Source organism: Oncorhynchus kisutch, unplaced genomic scaffold (assembly GCF_002021735.2).
Source record: "Oncorhynchus kisutch isolate 150728-3 unplaced genomic scaffold, Okis_V2 Okis09a-Okis19a_hom, whole genome shotgun sequence".
Lineage (NCBI taxonomy): Eukaryota > Metazoa > Chordata > Actinopteri > Salmoniformes > Salmonidae > Oncorhynchus > Oncorhynchus kisutch.
This window is the reverse complement of record NW_022261985.1, coordinates 8,616,291-8,636,168: the sequence shown is the minus strand read 5'-3', so window position 1 is coordinate 8,636,168 and position 19,878 is coordinate 8,616,291. Positions and strand designations below refer to the sequence as shown.

Below are 19,878 nucleotides of genomic sequence, written 5' to 3'. Positions count from 1 at the left end.
GTTCTTCCTAGTCAGGTCCTGTCCTGTGACAGGTGAATGGTTGGATGGAGTGAAGGACAGAGTGAAGGACAGAGTGAAGGACAGAGTGAAGGACAGAGTGAAGGACAGAGTGAAGGACAGAGTGAAGGACAGAGTGAAGGACAGAGTGAAGGACAGAGTGAAGGACAGAGAGAGGAATGGAGCCTCACCGTCCGGTAACACCTGTATGCCTTTCTTCAACTGGTTGTTGTTCTGGGCTGTTGAGCTCTTGTCCCCGGGGAACTTGGGCCCATCTGTGCTGCTGGAAGTCTTACCTGAAGAGTTTAGATTCTGAAAGAGGTAACAGGAAGAGAAGCAGGGTTTAGATTCTGGAGAGACAGGAAGAGAAGCAGAGTAGATTCTGGAGAGAGGAACAGGAAGAGAAGCAGGGTTTAGATTCTGGAGAGACAGGAAGAGAAGCAGAGTAGATTCTGGAGAGAGAGAGACAGGAAGAGAAGCAGAGTAGATTCTGGAGAGAGAGACAGGAAGAGAAGCAGAGTAGATTCTGGAGAGAGAGACAGGAAGAGAAGCAGAGTAGATTCTGGAGAGAGAGGCAGGAAGAGAAGCAGGGTTTAGATTCTGGAGAGACAGGAAGAGAAGCAGGGTTTAGATTCTGGAGAGAGAGGAACAGGAAGAGAAGCAGGGTTTAGATTCTGGATAGAGAGGAACAGGAAGAGAAGCAGGGTTTAGATTCTGGAGAGAGAGGAACAGGAAGAGAAGCAGCGTAGATTCTGGAGAGAGAGGAACAGGAAGAGAAGCAGAGTAGATTCTGGAGAGAGAGGAACAGGAAGAGAAGCAGAGTAGATTCTGGAGAGAGAGACAGGAAGAAAAGCAGAGTAGATTCTGGAGAGAGAGACAGGAAGAGAAGCAGAGTATATTCTGGAGAGAGAGACAGGAAGAGAAGCAGAGTAGATTCTGGAGAGACACAGGAAGAGAAGCAGGGTTTAGATTCTAGAGAGAGGGGCAGGAAGAGAAGCAGAGTAGATTCTGGAGAGAGAGACAGGAAGAGAAGCAGAGTAGATTCTGGAGAGAGAGACAGGAAGAGAAGCAGAGTAGATTCTGGAGAGAGAGACAGGAAGAGAAGCAGAGTAGATTCTGGAGAGAGAGACAGGAAGAGAAGCAGAGTAGATTCTGGAGAGAGGGACAGGAAGAGAAGCAGAGTAGATTCTGGAGAGAGGAACAGGAAGAGAAGCAGAGTAGATTCTGGAGAGAGAGACAGGAAGAGAAGCAGAGTAGATTCTGAAAGAGGTGACAGGAAGAGAAGCAGAGTAGATTCTGAAAGAGGTGACAGGAAGAGAAGCAGAGTAGATTCTGGAGAGAGAGACAGGAAGAGAAGCAGAGTAGATTCTGGAGAGAGAGAGAGAAACAGGAAGAGAAGCAGAGTAGATTCTGGAGAGAGAGACAGGAAGAGAAGCAGAGTAGATTCTGAAAGAGGTGACAGGAAGAGAAGCAGAGTAGATTCTGGAGAGAGAGACAGGAAGAGAAGCAGAGTAGATTCTGGAGAGAGAAACAGGAAGAGAAGCAGAGTAGATTCTGGAGAGAGAAACAGGAAGAGAAGCAGAGTAGATTCTGGAGAGAGAGACAGGAAGAGAAGCAGAGTAGATTCTGGAGAGAGACAGGAAGAGAAGCAGAGTAGATTCTGGAGAGAGAGACAGGAAGAGAAGCAGAGTAGATTCTAGAGAGAGAGAGAGAGAAACAGGAAGAGAAGCAGAGTAGATTCTGGAGAGAGAAACAGGAAGAGAAGCAGAGTAGATTCTGGAGAGAGAGACAGGAAGAGAAGCAGAGTAGATTCTAGAGAGAGAGAGAGAAACAGGAAGAGAAGCAGAGTAGATTCTGGAGAGAGAAACAGGAAGAGAAGCAGAGTAGATTCTGGAGAGAGAGACAGGAAGAGAAGCAGAGTAGATTCTAGAGAGAGAGAGAGAAACAGGAAGAGAAGCAGAGTAGATTCTGGAGAGAGAAACAGGAAGAGAAGCAGAGTAGATTCTGGAGAGAGAGACAGGAAGAGAAGCAGAGTAGATTCTGGAGAGAGGAACAGGAAGAGAAGCAGAGAGGAACAGGAAGAGAAGCAGAATAGATTCTGGAGAGAGGAACAGGAAGAGAAGCAGAGTAGATTCTGGAGAGAGACAGGAAGAGAAGCAGAGAGGAACAGGAAGAGAAGCAGAGTAGATTCCGGGGAGGGATGAAGAGGCATAGTGAAAGAGTACATTCTACACAGGGAGGAAGAATCCTGTTACCCCCCGAGTCCCACTATCTTTCCCTGTGCGGTTGGTTCTCCTCCGAACACTAAAGATACAGTCTAATAACGTCACTGAAACGGTCTTCACCGAACTGAACTACTTCCTGTGGGATAAATAGAACTACACTTCAGAACAGAAAAACAGGGAAACTAACACTGGCTTCTGGGTGACGGGGCAGTATTTGCACGTCCGGATGAAATGTATGCCCAAATTCAACTGCCTGCTACTCATCCCCAGACAATAAGATATGCATATTATTAGTAGATAGAAAACACTCTGCAGTTTCTAAAACTGTTTGAATCATGTCTGTGAGTATAACATAACTTATTTAGCAGGCGAAACCCCGAGGACAAACCATTCAGATTTGTTGTTGTTGAGGTCACTCTCTTGTCAATGGGTTTTCATTGGGAATGCAGATTTCTAAGGGACCTTCTTGCAGTTCCTATCGCTTCCACTGGATGTCAACAGTCTTTAGAAATTGGTTGAGGATTTTCCTTTGTGTAATGAAGAAGTACGGCCATCTTGAACAAGGGTCACTTGAAGTGTACTGTTAGATAGAGGCGCATGACCAGAAAGCTAGCTTCAGTTTAATCAATTATTTATGTAAAAAAAAATACCTAAAGTTGTATTACAAAAGTAGTTTGAAATGTTTTGGCAAAGGTTACAGGGAAACTTTGGAATATTTTGTAGTCACGTTGAGCAAGTTGGAACCGGTGTTTTTCTGGATCAAACGCACCAAATAAAAATGGACATTTTGGATATATATTGACAGAATTCATCGAACAAAAAGGACCCTTTGTGATGTTTATGGGACATATTGGAGTGCCAACAGAAGAAGCTCGTCAAAGGCATGATTTATATGTTTATTTCTGCGTTTTGTGTCGCGCCTGCAGGGTTGAAATATGTTTTCTCTCTTTGTTTACTATGATGCCATCCTCAGATAACAGCATCGTTTGCTTTCGCCGAAAAGCCTTTTTGAATTCTGACATGTTGGCTGGATTCACAACAAGTGTAGCTTTAATTTAGTATCTTACATGTGTGATTTAATGGAAGTTTGATTTTTATAGGAATTGATTTGAATTTGGCGCTCTGCATTTCCCCTGGCTTTTGGGACGCTAGCGTCCCACATATCCCAGAGAGGTTAAGCAGCCCTCCTACAATGGATTTCAAAAGCCACGTCCAAAGTAAACAGCAGCTCACAAGTCCCTCATCCGTCTCCCTCTCAATCCATTAGAGATGCTGTTTCAGACAGTGACCGTGTTGATTTCCCCAGCAGCTCTCATACCCCCTGCTACTAGAACACATGTCCCTGCAACATGAATCAATAACAAGTTAGTTTGTCCTAGTTTAGTTCCAGGTCTCTCTACCCATTGACGAAGCCTCAGAGCTGAGCTACATTAGTCACACAGGCGATGATCAACTCCACTCAGCAGGAACACCACCAAACGGACCTTATATATCAAATGTCTAAGTTCCTCCTAGAGATTAAAGACCCACCGTTTTGCTGTCGTCGTTGTTCGACGTGGGGTCCTTGTAGTTGGGACCAGGCAGTGCAGGGAAGTCCTCGTTATGGATGGAGAAGTCTTGGGACTGTTCGTTTGAGGGTTTGGTGACCATTCCAACTGCAGTACAGGAGAGGACAGGATGGACAGGCTGTAAGCTCAGGTAAATACAGGGACAGAGAAGATCTCTCCGGAAGACAACCATCAATATCATCGCATCCCAGCAACCCAGAAGCAAAGGTAACCATGTTTTATTTTCTCACAGACTGGGACACACTCTCACCATAGAGAGCCCTCCCAGCCAGGAGGTCTCACCATAGAGAGCCCTCCCAGCCAGGAGGTAGGAGGTCTCACCATAGAGAGCCCTCCCAGCCAGGAGGTAGGAGGTCTCACCATAGAGAGCCCTCCCAGCCAGGAGGTAGGGGGTCTCACCATAGAGAGCCCTCCCAGCCAGGAGGTAGGAGGTCTCACCATAGAGAGCCCTCCCAGCCAGGAGGTAGGAGGTCTCACCATAGAGAGCCGTCCCAGCCAGGAGGTAGGAGGTCTCACCATAGAGAGCCCTCCCAGCCAGGAGGTAGGAGGTCTCACCATAGAGAGCCCTCCCAGCCAGGAGGTAGGGGGTCTCACCATAGAGAGCCCTCCCAGCCAGGAGGTAGGGGGTCTCACCATAGAGAACCCTCCCAGCCAGGAGGTAGGGGGTCTCACCATAGAGAGCCCTCCCAGCCAGGAGGTAGGGGGTCTCACCATAGAGAGCCCTCCTGGCCCTCCCAGCCAGGAGGTAGGGGGTCTCACCATAGAGAGCCCTCCCAGCCAGGAGGTAGGGGGTCTCACCATAGAGAGCCCTCCCAGCCAGGAGGTAGGAGGTCTCACCATAGAGAGCCCTCCCAGCCAGGAGGTAGGGGGTCTCACCATAAGGAGCCCTCCCAGCCAGTGGGTTGAGGAGAGGAGGTAGGGGGTCTCACCATAGAGAACCAGTGGGTTGAGGAGAGGACGTAGGGGGTCTCACCATAAGGAGCCCTCCCAGCCAGTGGGTTGAGGAGAGGAGGTAGGGGGTCTCACCATAAGGAGCCCTCCCAGCCAGTGGGTTGAGGAGAGGAGGTAGGGGGTCTCACCATAAGGAACCCTCCCAGCCAGTGGGTTGAGGAGAGGTCTCACCAAAGAGAACCAGTGGGTTGAGGAGAGGAGGTAGGAGGTCTCACCATAGAGAACCACCTGGCCATGCTGCTGTTCCAGTTTCAACTGACCTGAGCCCTAGGACCATGCCCCAGGACTACCTGACATGATGACTCCTTGCTGTCCCCAGTCTACCTGGCCATGCTGCTGCTCCAGTTTCAACTTCCACCTGACTGTGCTGCTGCTCTAGTTTCAACTGTTCTGCCTTATTATTATTCGACCATGCTGGTCATTTATGAACATTGAACATCTTGACCATGTTCTGTTATAATCTCCACCCGGCACAGCCAGAAGAGGACTGGCCACCCCACATAGCCTGGTTCCTCTCTAGGTTTCTTCCTAGGTATTGGCCTTTCTAGGGAGTTTTTCCTAGCCACTGTGCTTCTCCACCTGCATTGCTTGCTGTTTGGGGTTTTAGGCTGGGTTTCTGTACAGCACTTTGAGATATCAGCTGATGTACGAAGGGCTATATAAATAAATTTGATTTGATTTGGGTTGAGGAGAGGAGGTAGGAGGTCTCACCATAGAGAACCAGTGGGTTGAGGAGAGGAGGTAGGGGGTCTCACCATAAGGAGCCCTCCCAGCCAGTGGGTTGAGGAGAGGAGGTAGGGGGTCTCACCATAAGGAGCCCTCCCAGCCAGTGGGTTGAGGAGAGGAGGTAGGGGGTCTCACCATAGAGAACCCGTGGGTTGAGGAGAGGAGGTAGGAGGTCTCACCATAGAGAACCAGTGGGTTGAGGAGAGGAGGTAGGAGGTCTCACCATAGAGAACCAGTGGGTTGAGGAGAGGAGGTAGGAGGTCTCACCATAGAGAACCAGTGGGTTGAGGAGAGGAGGTTGGGGGTCTCACCATAGAGAACCAGTGGGTTGAGGAGAGGAGGTAGGGGGTCTCACCATAGAGAACCAGTGGGTTGAGGAGTGGAGTTAGGGGGTCTCACCATAGAGAACCAGTGGGTTGAGGAGAGGAGGTAGGGGGTCTCACCATAGAGAACCAGTGGGTTGAGGAGAGGAGGTAGGGGGTCTCACCATAAGGAGCCCTCCCAGCCAGTGGGTTGAGAAGAGGAGGTAGGGGGTCTCACCATAAGGAGCCCTCCCAGCCAGTGGGTTGAGGAGAGGAGGTAGGGGGTCTCACCATAAGGAGCCCTCCCAGCCAGTGGGTTGAGGAGAGGAGGTTGGGGGGTCTCACCAAAGAGAACCAGTGGGTTGAGGAGAGGAGGTAGGAGGTCTCACCATAGAGAACCAGTGGGTTGAGGAGAGGAGGTAGGAGGTCTCACCATAGAGAACCAGTGGGTTGAGGAGAGGAGGTAGGGGGTCTCACCATAAGGAGCCCTCCCAGCCAGTGGGTTGAGGAGAGGAGGTAGGGGGTCTCACCATAAGGAGCCCTCCCAGCCAGTGGGTTGAGGAGAGGAGGTAGGGGGTCTCACCATAGAGAACCAGTGGGTTGAGGAGAGGAGGTAGGAGGTCTCACCATAGAGAACCAGTGGGTTGAGGAGAGGAGGTAGGAGGTCTCACCATAGAGAACCAGTGGGTTGAGGAGAGGAGGTAGGAGGTCTCACCATAGAGAACCAGTGGGTTGAGGAGAGGAGGTAGGAGGTCTCACCATAGAGAACCAGTGGGTTGAGGAGAGGAGGTAGGAGGTCTCACCATAGAGAACCAGTGGGTTGAGGAGAGGAGGTAGGAGGTCTCACCATAGAGAACCAGTGGGTTGAGGAGAGGAGGTAGGAGGTCTCACCATAGAGAACCAGTGGGTTGAGGAGAGGAGGTTGGGGGTCTCACCATAGAGAACCAGTGGGTTGAGGAGAGGAGGTAGGGGGTCTCACCATAGAGAACCAGTGGGTTGAGGAGTGGAGTTAGGGGGTCTCACCATAGAGAACCAGTGGGTTGAGGAGAGGAGGTAGGGGGTCTCACCATAGAGAACCAGTGGGTTGAGGAGAGGAGGTAGGGGGTCTCACCATAAGGAGCCCTCCCAGCCAGTGGGTTGAGAAGAGGAGGTAGGGGGTCTCACCATAAGGAGCCCTCCCAGCCAGTGGGTTGAGGAGAGGAGTAGGGTTCCCACCTCCTTCCCTCCGACTCCGGTCTGCTAACGCTGGGAAGTCTGACAAGTCCAGACCTGTCACGTTTTCACTTCCATCTACAGCAGGAAGAGAGACAGGACAAGAGAACAGTTAGTCAAGTCCCCTCCGTCTACAGCAGGAAGAGAGACAGGACAAGAGAACAGTTAGTCAAGTCCCCTCCGTCTACAGCAGGAAGAGAGACAGGACAAGAGAACAGTTAGTCAAGTCCCCTCCGTCTACAGCAGGAAGAGAGACAGGACAAGAGAACAGTTAGTCAAGTCCCCTCCGTCTACAGCAGGAAGAGAGACAGGACAAGAGAACAGTTAGTCAAGTCCCCTCCGTCTACAGCAGGAAGAGAGACAGGACAAGAGAACAGTTAGTCAAGTCCCCTCCGTCTACAGCAGGAAGAGAGACAGGACAAGAGAACAGTTAGTCAAGTCCCCTCCGTCTACAGCAGGAAGAGAGACAGGACAAGAGAACAGTTAGTCAAGTCCCCTCCGTCTACAGCAGGAAGAGAGACAGGACAAGAGAACAGTTAGTCAAGTCCCCTCCGTCTACAGCAGGAAGAGAGACAGGACAAGAGAACAGTTAGTCAAGTCCCCTCCGTCTACAGCAGGAAGAGAGACAGGACAAGAGAACAGTTAGTCAAGTCCCCTCCGTCTACAGCAGGAAGAGAGACAGGACAAGAGAACAGTTAGTCAAGTCCCCTCCGTCTACAGCAGGAAGAGAGACAGGACAAGAGAACAGTTAGTCAAGTCACCTCCGTCTACAGCTACAGAGAAACAAACCTCCATCTAGTCAGTTAGAGAGAAACAAACCTCCATCTAGTCAGTTAGAGAGAAACAAACCTCCATCTAGTCAGTTAGCGAGAAACAAACCTCCATCTAGTCAGTTAGAGAGAAACAAACCTCCATCTAGTCAGTTACAGAGAAACAAACCTCCATCTAGTCAGTTAGAGAGAAACAAACCTCCATCTAGTCAGTTAGAGAGAAACAAACCTCCATCTAGTCAGTTAGAGAGAAACAAACCATTATCTAGTCAGTTACAGAGAAACAAACCTCCATCTAGTCAGTTAGAGAGAAACAAACCTCCATCTAGTCAGTTAGAGAGAAACAAACCTCCATCTAGTCAGTTAGAGAGAAATAAACCTCCATCTAGTCAGTTAGAGAAACAAACCTCCATCTAGTCAGTTAGAAACAAACCTCCATCTAGTCAGTCAGAGAAACAAACCTCCATCTAGTCAGTTAGAGAGAAACAAACCTCCATCTAGTCAGTTAGAGAAACAAACCTCCATCTAGTCAGTTAGAGAGAAACAAACCTCCATCTAGTCAGTCAGAGAAACAAACCTCCATCTAGTCAGTTACAGAGAAACAAACCTCCATCTAGTCAGTTAGAGAAACAAACCTCCATCTAGTCAGTTAGAGAGAAACAAACCTCCATCTAGTCAGTTACAGAGAAACAAACCTCCATCTAGTCAGTTAGAGAAACAAACCTCCATCTAGTCAGTTAGAGAGAAACAAACCTCCATCTAGTCAGTTAGAGAGAAACAAACCTCCATCTAGTCAGTTAGAGAGAAACAAACCTCCATCTAGTCAGTTAGCGAGAAACAAACCTCCATCTAGTCAGTTAGAGAGAAACAAACCTCCATCTAGTCAGTCAGAGAAACAAACCTCCATCTAGTCAGTTAGAGAGAAACAAACCTCCATCTAGTCAGTTACAGAGAAACAAACCTCCATCTAGTCAGTCAGAGAAACAAACCTCCATCTAGTCAGTTAGAGAGAAACAAACCTCCATCTAGTCAGTTACAGAGAAACAAACCTCCATCTAGTCAGAGAAACAAACCTCCATCTAGTCAGTTAGAGAGAAACAAACCATTAGTCAGTTAGAGAAACAAACCACAAAAGAAATTATCAAATTACTACTATAACTTTCTGTCATCAATGAAGGGTATCAATCAGACAGCCAATCAATGTCTTGAACATCACCTGTTCCGTTGAAGATGTTGCTGGGTAACGAGTTGTTCATCCCGAACGATGGATTCCGGTTCATTCCAAACCCCGACATACTGAAACAGAGACACTATTTCAGTCGGGAATTCAAGTTCACATTTTACTCATTCAGTAGATGCTCTTACCCAGGGCAAATGACAAAACATGGTCATCCTGAAACACACACCATTTCACTTTAATTCCTGTTTCAAGTTGTTAAGTCTTAAAACCGCGCAATATAGAAAAGTCCTTAAAAAAGTCCAAACCCCCCATAACACCCTAAGGCAGTCATAGGTACAGGCTGATATGATACGGTAACCTAGTAATAATGGGTCACTGCTGAGCACCCCAGTCACTGCTGAGCACCCCAGTCACTGCTGAGCACCACAGTCACTGCTGAGCACCACAGTCACTGCTGAGCACCCCAGTCACTGCTGAGCACCCCAGTCACTGCTGAGCACCCCAGTCACTGCTGAGCACCCCAGTCACTGCTGAGCACCCCAGTCACTGCTGAGCACCCCAGTCACTGCTGAGCACCACAGTCACTGCTGAGCACCACAGTCACTGCTGAGCACCACAGTCACTGCTGAGCACCACAGTCATCACATGATCTTACTCTGAACCAAGCTAAAGGTAATTTCTCCCTGTTTCAAGGCTAATTTCATGTCATTGATGAGACCAATAACAGACATTTCATAGCACTGTGTCTGGTAGAGCTTGACATAGAAACTATGAAGGATAGTTGGCTTCCACGTTTGCCTCTGAATGCAGATGGGCCACAGTGAAGACCTGTAAAGGACTGTATTCTCAGGCTCAAGGTGCTGATCTAGAATCAGGTCCCCCATGGCCATATAATGATGATAGAAAAGGCTAAACTGATCCCAGATCAGCACTGGTTGCTGTAATCCTACAATAGAGACTGGGGAAACAATGGACAGAAGTCTCCTCTGGCTAAATGACTAGCGTGTTACATCAGGAAGGAGTGATGCATTACAACCTACACTGTTTTCTAACCAGTAAAATGGTGTTCGCTCAGCTGTGAGGGCATTTTAAAACATCCCCACCCCCCCCCCATGCCAAATGGGAATCTGTAGGCCAATCAGGTTCTTCAAAAACAGCCCTTTCATCCAATGAAAACATTCGACCTTGTGCTTGATAGAAAGCCCTTATTAACTTCTTATGGCTGGGGGGCAGTATCAAGTAGCTTGGTTGAATAAGGTGCCCAGAGTAAACTGCCTGCTACTCAGGCCCAGAAGCTAAGATATGCATATTATTAGTAGATTTGGATAGAAAACACTCTGAAGTTTCTAAAACTGTTTGAATGATGTCTGAGCATAACAGAACTCGTACGGCAGTCAAAAACCAGAGAAGAAAATCAAACCAGGAAGTGGGAAATCTGAGGTTTGTTGTTTTTCAAAATCTTTGCCTATCCAAGATACCTTCTACTGTATCTTGCCTATCTTGCTCTGTACCATCACACATTCATATATCTTTATGTACATATTCTTTATCCCCTTACACTTGTGTGTATAAGACAGTAGTTTTGGAATTGTTAGTTAGATTACTGCATTGTCGGAACTAGAAGCACAAGCATTTCGCTACACTCGCATTAACATCTGCTAACCATGTGTATGTGACAAATAAAATTTGATTTGATTTGAGATGGTGTCAATTTGGTGAGATTGCACTTCCTAAGGCTTCCACTAGATGTCAGTCTTTAGAACCTTGTTTCAGGCTTCTACTGTGGAGGAGAGAATAAGAGCTGATTGAGTAAGGGGTCTGCCTGAAGGCCATGAGCTCAGTCAGGCACGCTCCCGTGAGACGTAGCTGCTTTCCATTGCATTTCTAAAGACAAAGGAATTCTCAGATTTTAACAAATCTTCAATAATGTTTCAAACATCCTAAAGATTGATTCTATACATCGTTTGACATGTTTCTACGAACTGTAATGGAATTTGACTTCTCGTCTGGTCTGCGCATCGCGAGTTTGGATTTGTGAACTAAAGGTGCGAACAAAAAGGAGCTATTCGGACATAAATGGACTTTATCGAACAAAACTAACATTTATGGTGGAACTGGGATTCCTGTGAGTGCATTCTGATGAAGATCATCAAAGGTAAGTGAATATTTATAACTCCATTTCTGACTTCTGTTGACTCCACAACATGGCAAATATCTGTATGGCTTGTTTTGGTCTCTGAGCGCTGTACTCAGATTATAGCACGGTGTGCTTTCTCGGTAAAGCCGTTTTGAAATCTGACACAGCGGTTGCATTAAGGAGAAGTTTATCTAAAGTTCCATGCATAACACATATATCTTTTATCAATGTTTATTATGAGTATTTCTGTAAATTGATGTGGCTCTCTGCAAAATCACCAGATGTTTTGGAAGCAAAACATTACTGAACGTAACACGCCAATGTAAACTGAGATTTTTGGATATAAATATGAACTTTATCGAACAAAACATACATGTATTGTGTAACATGAAGTCCTATGAGTGTCATCTGATGAAGATCATCAAAGGTTAGTGATTCATTTTATCTATATTTCTGCTTTTTGTGACTCCTCTCTTTGGATGGAAAAAATGGCTGGGTTTTTCTGTGACTAGGTACTGACCTATCATCATCAGATGGTTTGCTTTCGTCTTAAAGCTTTTTTGAAAATCGGACACTGTGGTGGGATTAACAACAAGTTGATCTTTAAAATGGTGCAAAATACTTGTATGTTTAAGGAATTTTAATCATGAGATTTCCGTTGTTTGAATTTGGCGCCCTGCACTTTCACTGGCTGTTGTCATATCGATCCCGTTAACGGGATCTCAGCCGTAAGAGGTTTTTAATGCACTGGAATGATCCTAATGGGTTAGCTAGACAGATACATAACTACCACACACACACGCTTTAGACACACATACACACTTATCTATTGTTGTCATATATAACAGGTTTACACACCATCTCCATGGAGACAGATGTGGACCACTTCCTCTGTACTGTAGTGTGAGGACTAATTAGCTACACTGGGGAAGAATCAAAGTGATGACAGAGGAGAAAAGGAGAGGAAGTGCAGAGGAGGAGGAGGAAGAGGAGAGAGATGAGATTGAAACGGCTTAGTTGACACCTATTCTCAGACCACTAAACACACCTTCAGGATAACGTAGTAGATATGTCTTCACACTCATCATTCTCCACATCATTAAGAGGGTGAATAATACAATATAGGCTACAATACAGTCTACAATACAGTCTACAATACACTCTAGGCTACACTACAGTCTAGGATGCAATACAGTCTACTCTACAGTCTAGGCCACACTACAGTCTAGGCTACACTACAGTCTACAATACAGTCTAGGATGCAATACAGTCTACTCTACAGTCTAGGCCACACTACAGTCTAGGCTACACTACCGTCTACAATACAGTCTACTCTACAGTCTAGGCTACACTACAGTCTAAGGTATGCTACACTAGTCTATGCTACATGGGTCTACAATACAGTCTAGGACGCAATACAGTCTAGGATGCAATACAGTCTAGGATGCAATACAGTCTAGGCCACACTACAGTCCACAATACAGTCTAGGACACAATACAGTCTACAATGCAATACAGTCTAGACCAAACTACAGTCTACAATACAGTATAGGCTACAATAGATGCTAGGCTACACTACAGTATAGGCTGTTACACGGGTCTACAACACAGTCTACAATACAGTCTAGGACGCAATACAGTCTACGCTATGCTACAGTCTACGCTACACTAGTCTACAATACGGTCTAGGCTACAAGAGGCTAGGCTACAATAGAGTCTACAATACAGTCTAGGATGCAATACAGTCTAGGCCACACTACAGTCTACAAAACAAGTTACGCATTTTAACTGACCTTACTCATACCTCTTCTCACCCTCCCCGCTTCCCTCCCTCACCCTCCCTTCTTCCCTCCCTCCCTCACCCTCCCTTCTTCCCTCCCTCCCTCACCCTCCCTTCTCTCCCTCCCTCACCCTCCCTTCTACCCTCCCTTCTTCCCTCCCTCACCCTCCCTTCTTCCCTCCCTCACCCTCCCTTCTTCCTTCCTCCCTCACCCTCCCTTCTTCCTTCCTCCCTCACCCTCCCTTCTCTCTGTGCAGAGTCCTCAATCCCAGCTTGTGTTTACCCAAGGCAGTAAACAGCTCCTGACAGACAGACTCACTCTGTTAATGTCCTTACAGTACAACAACGTCTCCTTTCAGCCACAGAGTCCATCAATCACATCATAGGACAAGTCCAACAACCATTTTGATTGAGACTCAAGACTCCTTGATACACTAGACTAGCAACTATGAGAACAATAAAGTATCTATCCTTTTCTACAGTGCCTTGCGAAAGTATTAGGCCCCCTTGAACTTTGCGACCTTTTGCCACATTTCAGGCTTCGAACATAAAGATATAAAACTGTATTTTTTTGTGAAGAATCAACAACATGTGGGACACAATCATGAAGTGGAACGACATTTATTGGATATTTCAAACTTTTTTAACAAATCAAAAACTGAAAAATTGGGCGTGCAAAATTATTCAGTAAATAAATGTCGTTCCACTTCATGATTGTGTCCCAAGGGAGGTAAAAGGTTTGCCAGGCTCCTACCCCATGGTTTTATACTGTAGTAGGGAGGTAAAAGGTTTGCCAGGCTCCTACCCCATGGTTTTATACTGTAGTAGGGAGGTAAAAGGTTTGCCAGGCTCCTATTCCATGTCTTTATACTGTAGTAGGGAGGTAAAAGGTTTGCCAGGCTCCTATTCCATGGCTTTATACTGTAGTAGGGAGGTAAAAGGTTTGACAGGCTCCTATTCCATGGTTTTATACTGTAGTAGGGAGGTAAAAGGTTTGACAGGCTCCTATTCCATGGTTTTATACTGTAGTAGGGAGGTAAAAGGTTTGACAGGCTCCTATTCCATGGTTTTATACTGTAGTAGGGAGGTAAAAGGTTTGACAGGCTCCTATTCCATGGTTTTATACTATAGTAGGGAGGTAAAAGGTTTGACAGGCTCCTATTCCATGGTTTTATACTGTAGTAGGGAGGTAAAAGGTTTGACAGGCTCCTATTCCAATGGTTTTATACTGTAGCAGGGAGGTAAAAGGTTTGACAGGCTCCTACCCCATGGTTTTATACTGTAGTAGGGAGGTAAAAGGTTTGGCTGGCTTCTATTCCATGGTTTTATACTGTTAACTTCTTCGATATAGGGGGCGCTCTTAATTTTTAGATGAAAAACGTTCCCGTTTTAAACAAGATATTTTGTCACGAAAATATGCTCGACTATGCATATAATTGACAGCTTTGGAAAGAAAACACTCTGATGTTTCCAAAACTGCAAAGATATGGTCTGTGAGTGCCACAAGAACTGACGTTACAGGCGAAACCCAGATAAAAATCCAATCAGGAAGTGCCGCATTTTTTGAAACCGCCTCATTCCAATGACTCCTTATATGGCTGTGAAGGAGCTAGGAGTCAGCTTACGTTTTCCCCAAGGTGTCTACAGCATTGTGATGTATTTGTAGGCATATCATTGGAAGATTGACCATAAGAGACTACATCTACCAGGTGGTCGCTTGGTGTCCTCCGTTGCAATTATTGCGTAATCTCCAGCTGCAGTATTTTTCCGTTTGCTTCTGATGAGAAGCCAACTGCCACCACTGATAGATTATCGAATAGATATGTGAAAAAAACCTTGAGGATTGATTCTAAACAACGTTTGCCATGTTTCTGTCGATATTATGGAGTTAATTTGGAAAAAAGTTTGGCGTTGTAAGTGACTGCATTTTCCAATCTTTTTCTTAGCCAAACGTGATGAACAAAAACGGAGCTATTTCATCTACACAAATAATATTTTTGGGAAAAATGAACATTTGCTATCTAACTAAGAGTCTCGTCATTGAAAACATCCGAAGTTCTTCAAAGGTAAATGATTTTATTTGAATGCTTTTCTTGTTTTTGTGAAAATGTTGCCTGCTGAATGCTAGGCTTAATGCTATGCTAGCTATCAATACTCTTACACAAATGCTTGTGTAGCTATGGTTGAAAAGCATATTTTGAAAATCTGAGATGACAGTGTTGTTAACAAAAGGCTAAGCTTGTGTTTCAATATATTTATTTCATTTCATTTGCGATTTTCATGAATAGGAAACGTTGCGTTATGGTAATGAGCTTGAGGCTATGATTACGCTCCCGGATACGGGATTGCTCGATGCTAGAGGTTAATTGTCTCACCGTTTCAAAGTCTGTCTTTATTATGTGTGACCAACAGGTCTCCATGGTTTCTATGTCCTGTCTTCACAATGTTCAATACATCTAACCAACAGGTCTCCATGGTTTCTATGTCCTGTCTTCACAATGTTTAATTCATCTAACCAACAGGTCTCCATGGTTTCTATGTCCTGTCTTCACAATGTTTAATACATCTAACCAACAGGTCTCCATGGTTTCTATGTCCTGTCTTCACAATGTTTAATTCATCTAACCAACAGGTCTCCATGGTTTCTATGTCCTGTCTTCACAATGTTTAATTCATCTAACCAACAGGTCTCCATGGTTTCTATGTCCTGTCTTCACAATGTTTAATTCATCTAACCAACAGGTCTTCATGGTTTCTATGTCCTGTCTTCACAATGTTTAATTCATCTAACCAACAGGTCTTCATGGTTTCTATGTCCTGTCTTCACAATGTTCAATACATCCCCCATTGATACGGTCTGGCTTCATTCTAGTGTTACCTGTTGATGGTGAAAGGTTGCCGTGACTGCTGTTGCTTGGGCATGCAGATGATGCTGGGAGAGGCACGGTTAGGGCTGCCCAGGCCCGAGCTGCCCAGGCTGTTGGTCCTGCCCCCACTAGGCATGCCCCCCACCATGACCTCCTGGCGCCCCACCTGCTGAGGGGTGTTCATCATGTTCCGCGTGTTCATGGGCAGGATGCCCCTACAGTGGGAAAAAAAAAAGAGAGCGAGAGAACGAGAGCGACAGAGAGAGAGAGCGACAGAGAGAGCGAGAGAGTGAGCGACAGAGACAGAGACAGAGAGAGAGACACACAGAGAGAGAGAAACACAGAGAGAGAGACACAGATATGATCAGGGTGGCGTGATCAGGACAACATGAAAAGCACCTCGTATAAAAAGAGAACCGCATAAGAATTGCTGATTCATCAAAACCTTGTTTTTATTAGACACGATGAGTGATATTGACCTACTAAAAACAACAGTCCTAACCCCATAGGGAGGAGCTCACCGGGCTGCTGACAGCTGCTCTGTCATGAACAACATGCTCCTTTTACCAAGCAACTAATGCATCAGTCGGCTGAATCAGGTTGGTAGAACCAGACATGCTGAGATGAATCCCAGAGCCAACTAGGTGACTGTCAATAGAAATGGTCAGCACGTGGCCTATAAGTGGAGGGGTGTACCTGCTTGGCGATGGAGGAGTATGGATGGACATTGTGGGGGCGACTCCAGAGGCAGGGGTAACGTGGCTCGGTAGCTGGTTGCCCTGTGGTAAGCTACGATTCAACTGAGCCGTGTTGCTCATGCCCCTCATAGGGAACCCTAGGGCACCTGGACGTCACAGACAACACAGACACAGGGGAGAAAGGTGGTTATAGTTGGGAGAAATACAGGCTTTAAAATGATCAGCTATATTCCTTTATTCAGTAGACATACACAGAAAGACGGGGGAGAAAGGCAGTGGGTTAGAGGAGTCGGGAGATAAACAGGCTTTGGACTGGTAAGTGGTTAGAGTCGGGAGATAAACAGGCTTTGGACTGGTAAGTGGTTAGAGTCGGGAGATAAACAGGCTTTGGACTGGTAAGTGGTTAGAGTCGGGAGATAAACAGGCTTTGGACTGGTAAGTGGTTAGAGTCGGGAGATAAACAGGCTTTGGACTGGTAAGTGGTTAGAGTCGGGAGATAAACAGGCTTTGGACTGGTAAGTGGTTAGAGTCGGGAGATAAACAGGCTTTAGACTGGTAAGTGGTTAGAGTCGGGAGATAAACAGGCTTTGGACTGGTAAGTGGTTAGAGTCGGGAGATAAACAGGCTTTAGACTGGTAAGTGGTTAGAGTCGGGAGATAAACAGGCTTTGGACTGGTAAGTGGTTAGAGTCGGGAGATAAACAGGCTTTGGACTGGTAAGTGGTTAGAGTCGGGAGATAAACAGGCTTTGGACTGGTAAGTGGTTAGAGTCGGGAGATAAACAGGCTTTAGACTGGTAAGTGGTTAGAGTCGGGAGATAAACAGGCTTTAGACTGGTAAGCTCTGAAGACGCTAGGCTATATTCCTGTAAAATACTTGGGAGAAACAGAGATGGAGTATTTCAAGACAACAGCTGACAGGAGAAGCACGATAGTGACAACATGGAACGGGGCCTAAAACCCAGAGGGCTACTGTATTTATATTGATCTGTGTACCAAGGTCGGCCTCAATTACACTTTCAACTCAGCCAATTCAATCCACGTCCTGCACTGAACAGGATATGGAGTTGACCGCAATCCTTTCCTGTAGAGCATTATGCCATAGGTAGGACATATTAACCTAGCTAAAGGATCAGACCGGAGGACGTGTGTTTAGTCCCAAATGGCATCTTATTCCCTATTAAGTACACTACTTTTGACCAGAGCTCTAAATGCAGGCTGAGCAGCGACAGAATGCAGGCTGAGCAGCGACAGAATGCAGGCTAGGCAGCGACAGAATGCAGGCTGAGCAGCGACAGAATGCAGGCTGAGCAGCGACAGAATGCAGGCTGAGCAGCGACAGAATGCAGGCTAGGCAGCGACAGAATGCAGGCTAAGCAGTGACAGAATGCAGGCTGAGCAGTGACAGAATGCAGGCTAAGCAGCGACAGAATGCAGGCTGAGCAGCGACAGAATGCAGGCTAGGCAGCGACAGAATGCAGGCTAAGCAATGACAGAATGCAGGCTGAGCAGTGACAGAATGCAGGCTGAGCAGCGACAGAATGCAGGCTGAGCAGCGACAGAATGCAGGCTGAGCAGCGACAGAATGCAGGCTAGGCAGCGACAGAATGCAGGCTAGGCAGCGACAGAATGCAGGCTAGGCAGCGACAGAATGCAGGCTAGGCAGCGACAGAATGCAGGCTAGGCAGCGACAGAATGCAGGCTAAGCAGCGACAGAATGCAGGCTAAGCAGCGACAGAATGCAGGCTAAGCAGCGACAGAATGCAGGCTAAGCAGCGACAGAATGCAGGCTAAGCAGCGACAGAATGCAGGCTAAGCAGCGACAGAATGCAGGCTAAGCAGCGATAGAATGCAGGCTAAGCAGCGATAGAATGCAGGCTAAGCAGCGATAGAATGCAGGCTGAGCAGTGATAGAATGCAGGCTGAGCAGTGATAGAATGCAGGCTGAGCAGTGATAGAATGCAGGCTGAGCAGTAACAGAATGCAGGCTGAGCAGTAACAGAATGCAGGCTGAGCAGTAACAGAATGCAGGCTGAGCAGTAACAGAATGCAGGCTAAGCAGTAACAGAATGCAGGCTAAGCAGTGATAGAATGCAGGCTGAGCAGTGATAGAATGCAGGCTGAGCAGTAACAGAATGCAGGCTGAGCAGTAACAGAATGCAGGCTAAGCAGTAACAGAATGCAGGCTAAGCAGTAACAGAATGCAGGCTAAGCAGTGATAGAATGCAGGCTGAGCAGTGATAGAATGCAGGCTAAGCAGTGATAGAATGCAGGCTAAGCAGTGATAGAATGCAGGCTAAGCAGTGATAGAATGCAGGCTGAGCAGTGATAGAATGCAGGCTAAGCAGTGATAGAATGCAGGCTGAGCAGTGATAGAATGCAGGCTGAGCAGTAACAGAATGCAGGCTAAGCAGTAACAGAATGCAGGCTAAGCAGTGATAGAATGCAGGCTGAGCAGTGATAGAATGCAGGCTAAGCAGTGATAGAATGCAGGCTAAGCAGTGATAGAATGCAGGCTGAGCAGTGATAGAATGCAGGCTAAGCAGTGATAGAATGCAGGCTGAGCAGTGATAGAATGCAGGCTGAGCAGTGATAGAATGCAGGCTGAGCAGTGATAGAATGCAGGCTAAGCAGTGATAGAATGCAGGCTGAGCAGTGATAGAATGCAGGCTGAGCAGTAACAGAATGCAGGCTGAGCAGTAACAGAATGCAGGCTGAGCAGTAACAGAATGCAGGCTAAGCAGTAACAGAATGCAGGCTGAGCAGTGATAGAATGCAGGCTAAGCAGTAACAGAATGCAGGCTGAGCAGTGATAGAATGCAGGCTGAGCAGTAACAGAATGCAGGCTGAGCAGTAACAGAATGCAGGCTGAGCAGTAACAGAATGCAGGCTAAGCAGTAACAGAATGCAGGCTGAGCAGTGATAGAATGCAGGCTAAGCAGTAACAGAATGCAGGCTAAGCAGTAACAGAATGCAGGCTAAGCAGTGACAGAATGCAGGCTAAGCAGTGACAGAATGCAGGCTAGGCAGCGGTGAGGTGTTCAAAGCCATGCATGGATGGTGTAGGGACAGCAGTGCTTACTTTGTGGCCCGTATAAACTGGCACCAAGCTGCGACAATTGACCTGACGACGATGGGGATGGAGATGCCAGCATCTGGAAGACAGGAAGCAGGAAATGCATGTTAGTGGAGATTCATTCACTTCTCTTCCAGGTCACTTACAAGAGAAGGAAACTGGTAGGGGGGGGGGGGGGGTTTAAGTCAAAAGATCTTTTCCATTCACTACAAAGAAAGTAATCTGTTTTGTGGGATAAAATGGAATCTAATGTTAAACAAGCAGGACTCACTTATGATGCTCTTGTACAGGCTACGTCACCTACACTCAGTCAGACCAGGCCAATTGGCTCTACTAGATGGAAGACAGCATGTGTGGCGTCATGTGGGCGAGCGATTTGCTGATGTCAACA

General features: G+C 46.6%; 1 protein-coding gene across 1 annotated transcript in view; it reads right to left on the bottom strand.

Moving 5' to 3' along the window:
- Positions 1-19,878, bottom strand: part of LOC109886334 (CCR4-NOT transcription complex subunit 2-like) — a 70,202-nt gene that overhangs the window by 7,597 nt on the left and 42,727 nt on the right. The window contains exons 3-9 of the mRNA XM_031815378.1: positions 19,494-19,566; positions 16,412-16,559; positions 15,727-15,930; positions 8,968-9,047; positions 6,934-7,059; positions 3,753-3,877; positions 189-309 (exon numbers count right to left, since the gene is read on the bottom strand). Of these exons, the coding sequence (XP_031671238.1) occupies positions 189-309; positions 3,753-3,877; positions 6,934-7,059; positions 8,968-9,047; positions 15,727-15,930; positions 16,412-16,559; positions 19,494-19,566 (877 nt within the window). The remainder of the gene's footprint in view (positions 1-188; positions 310-3,752; positions 3,878-6,933; positions 7,060-8,967; positions 9,048-15,726; positions 15,931-16,411; positions 16,560-19,493; positions 19,567-19,878) is intronic.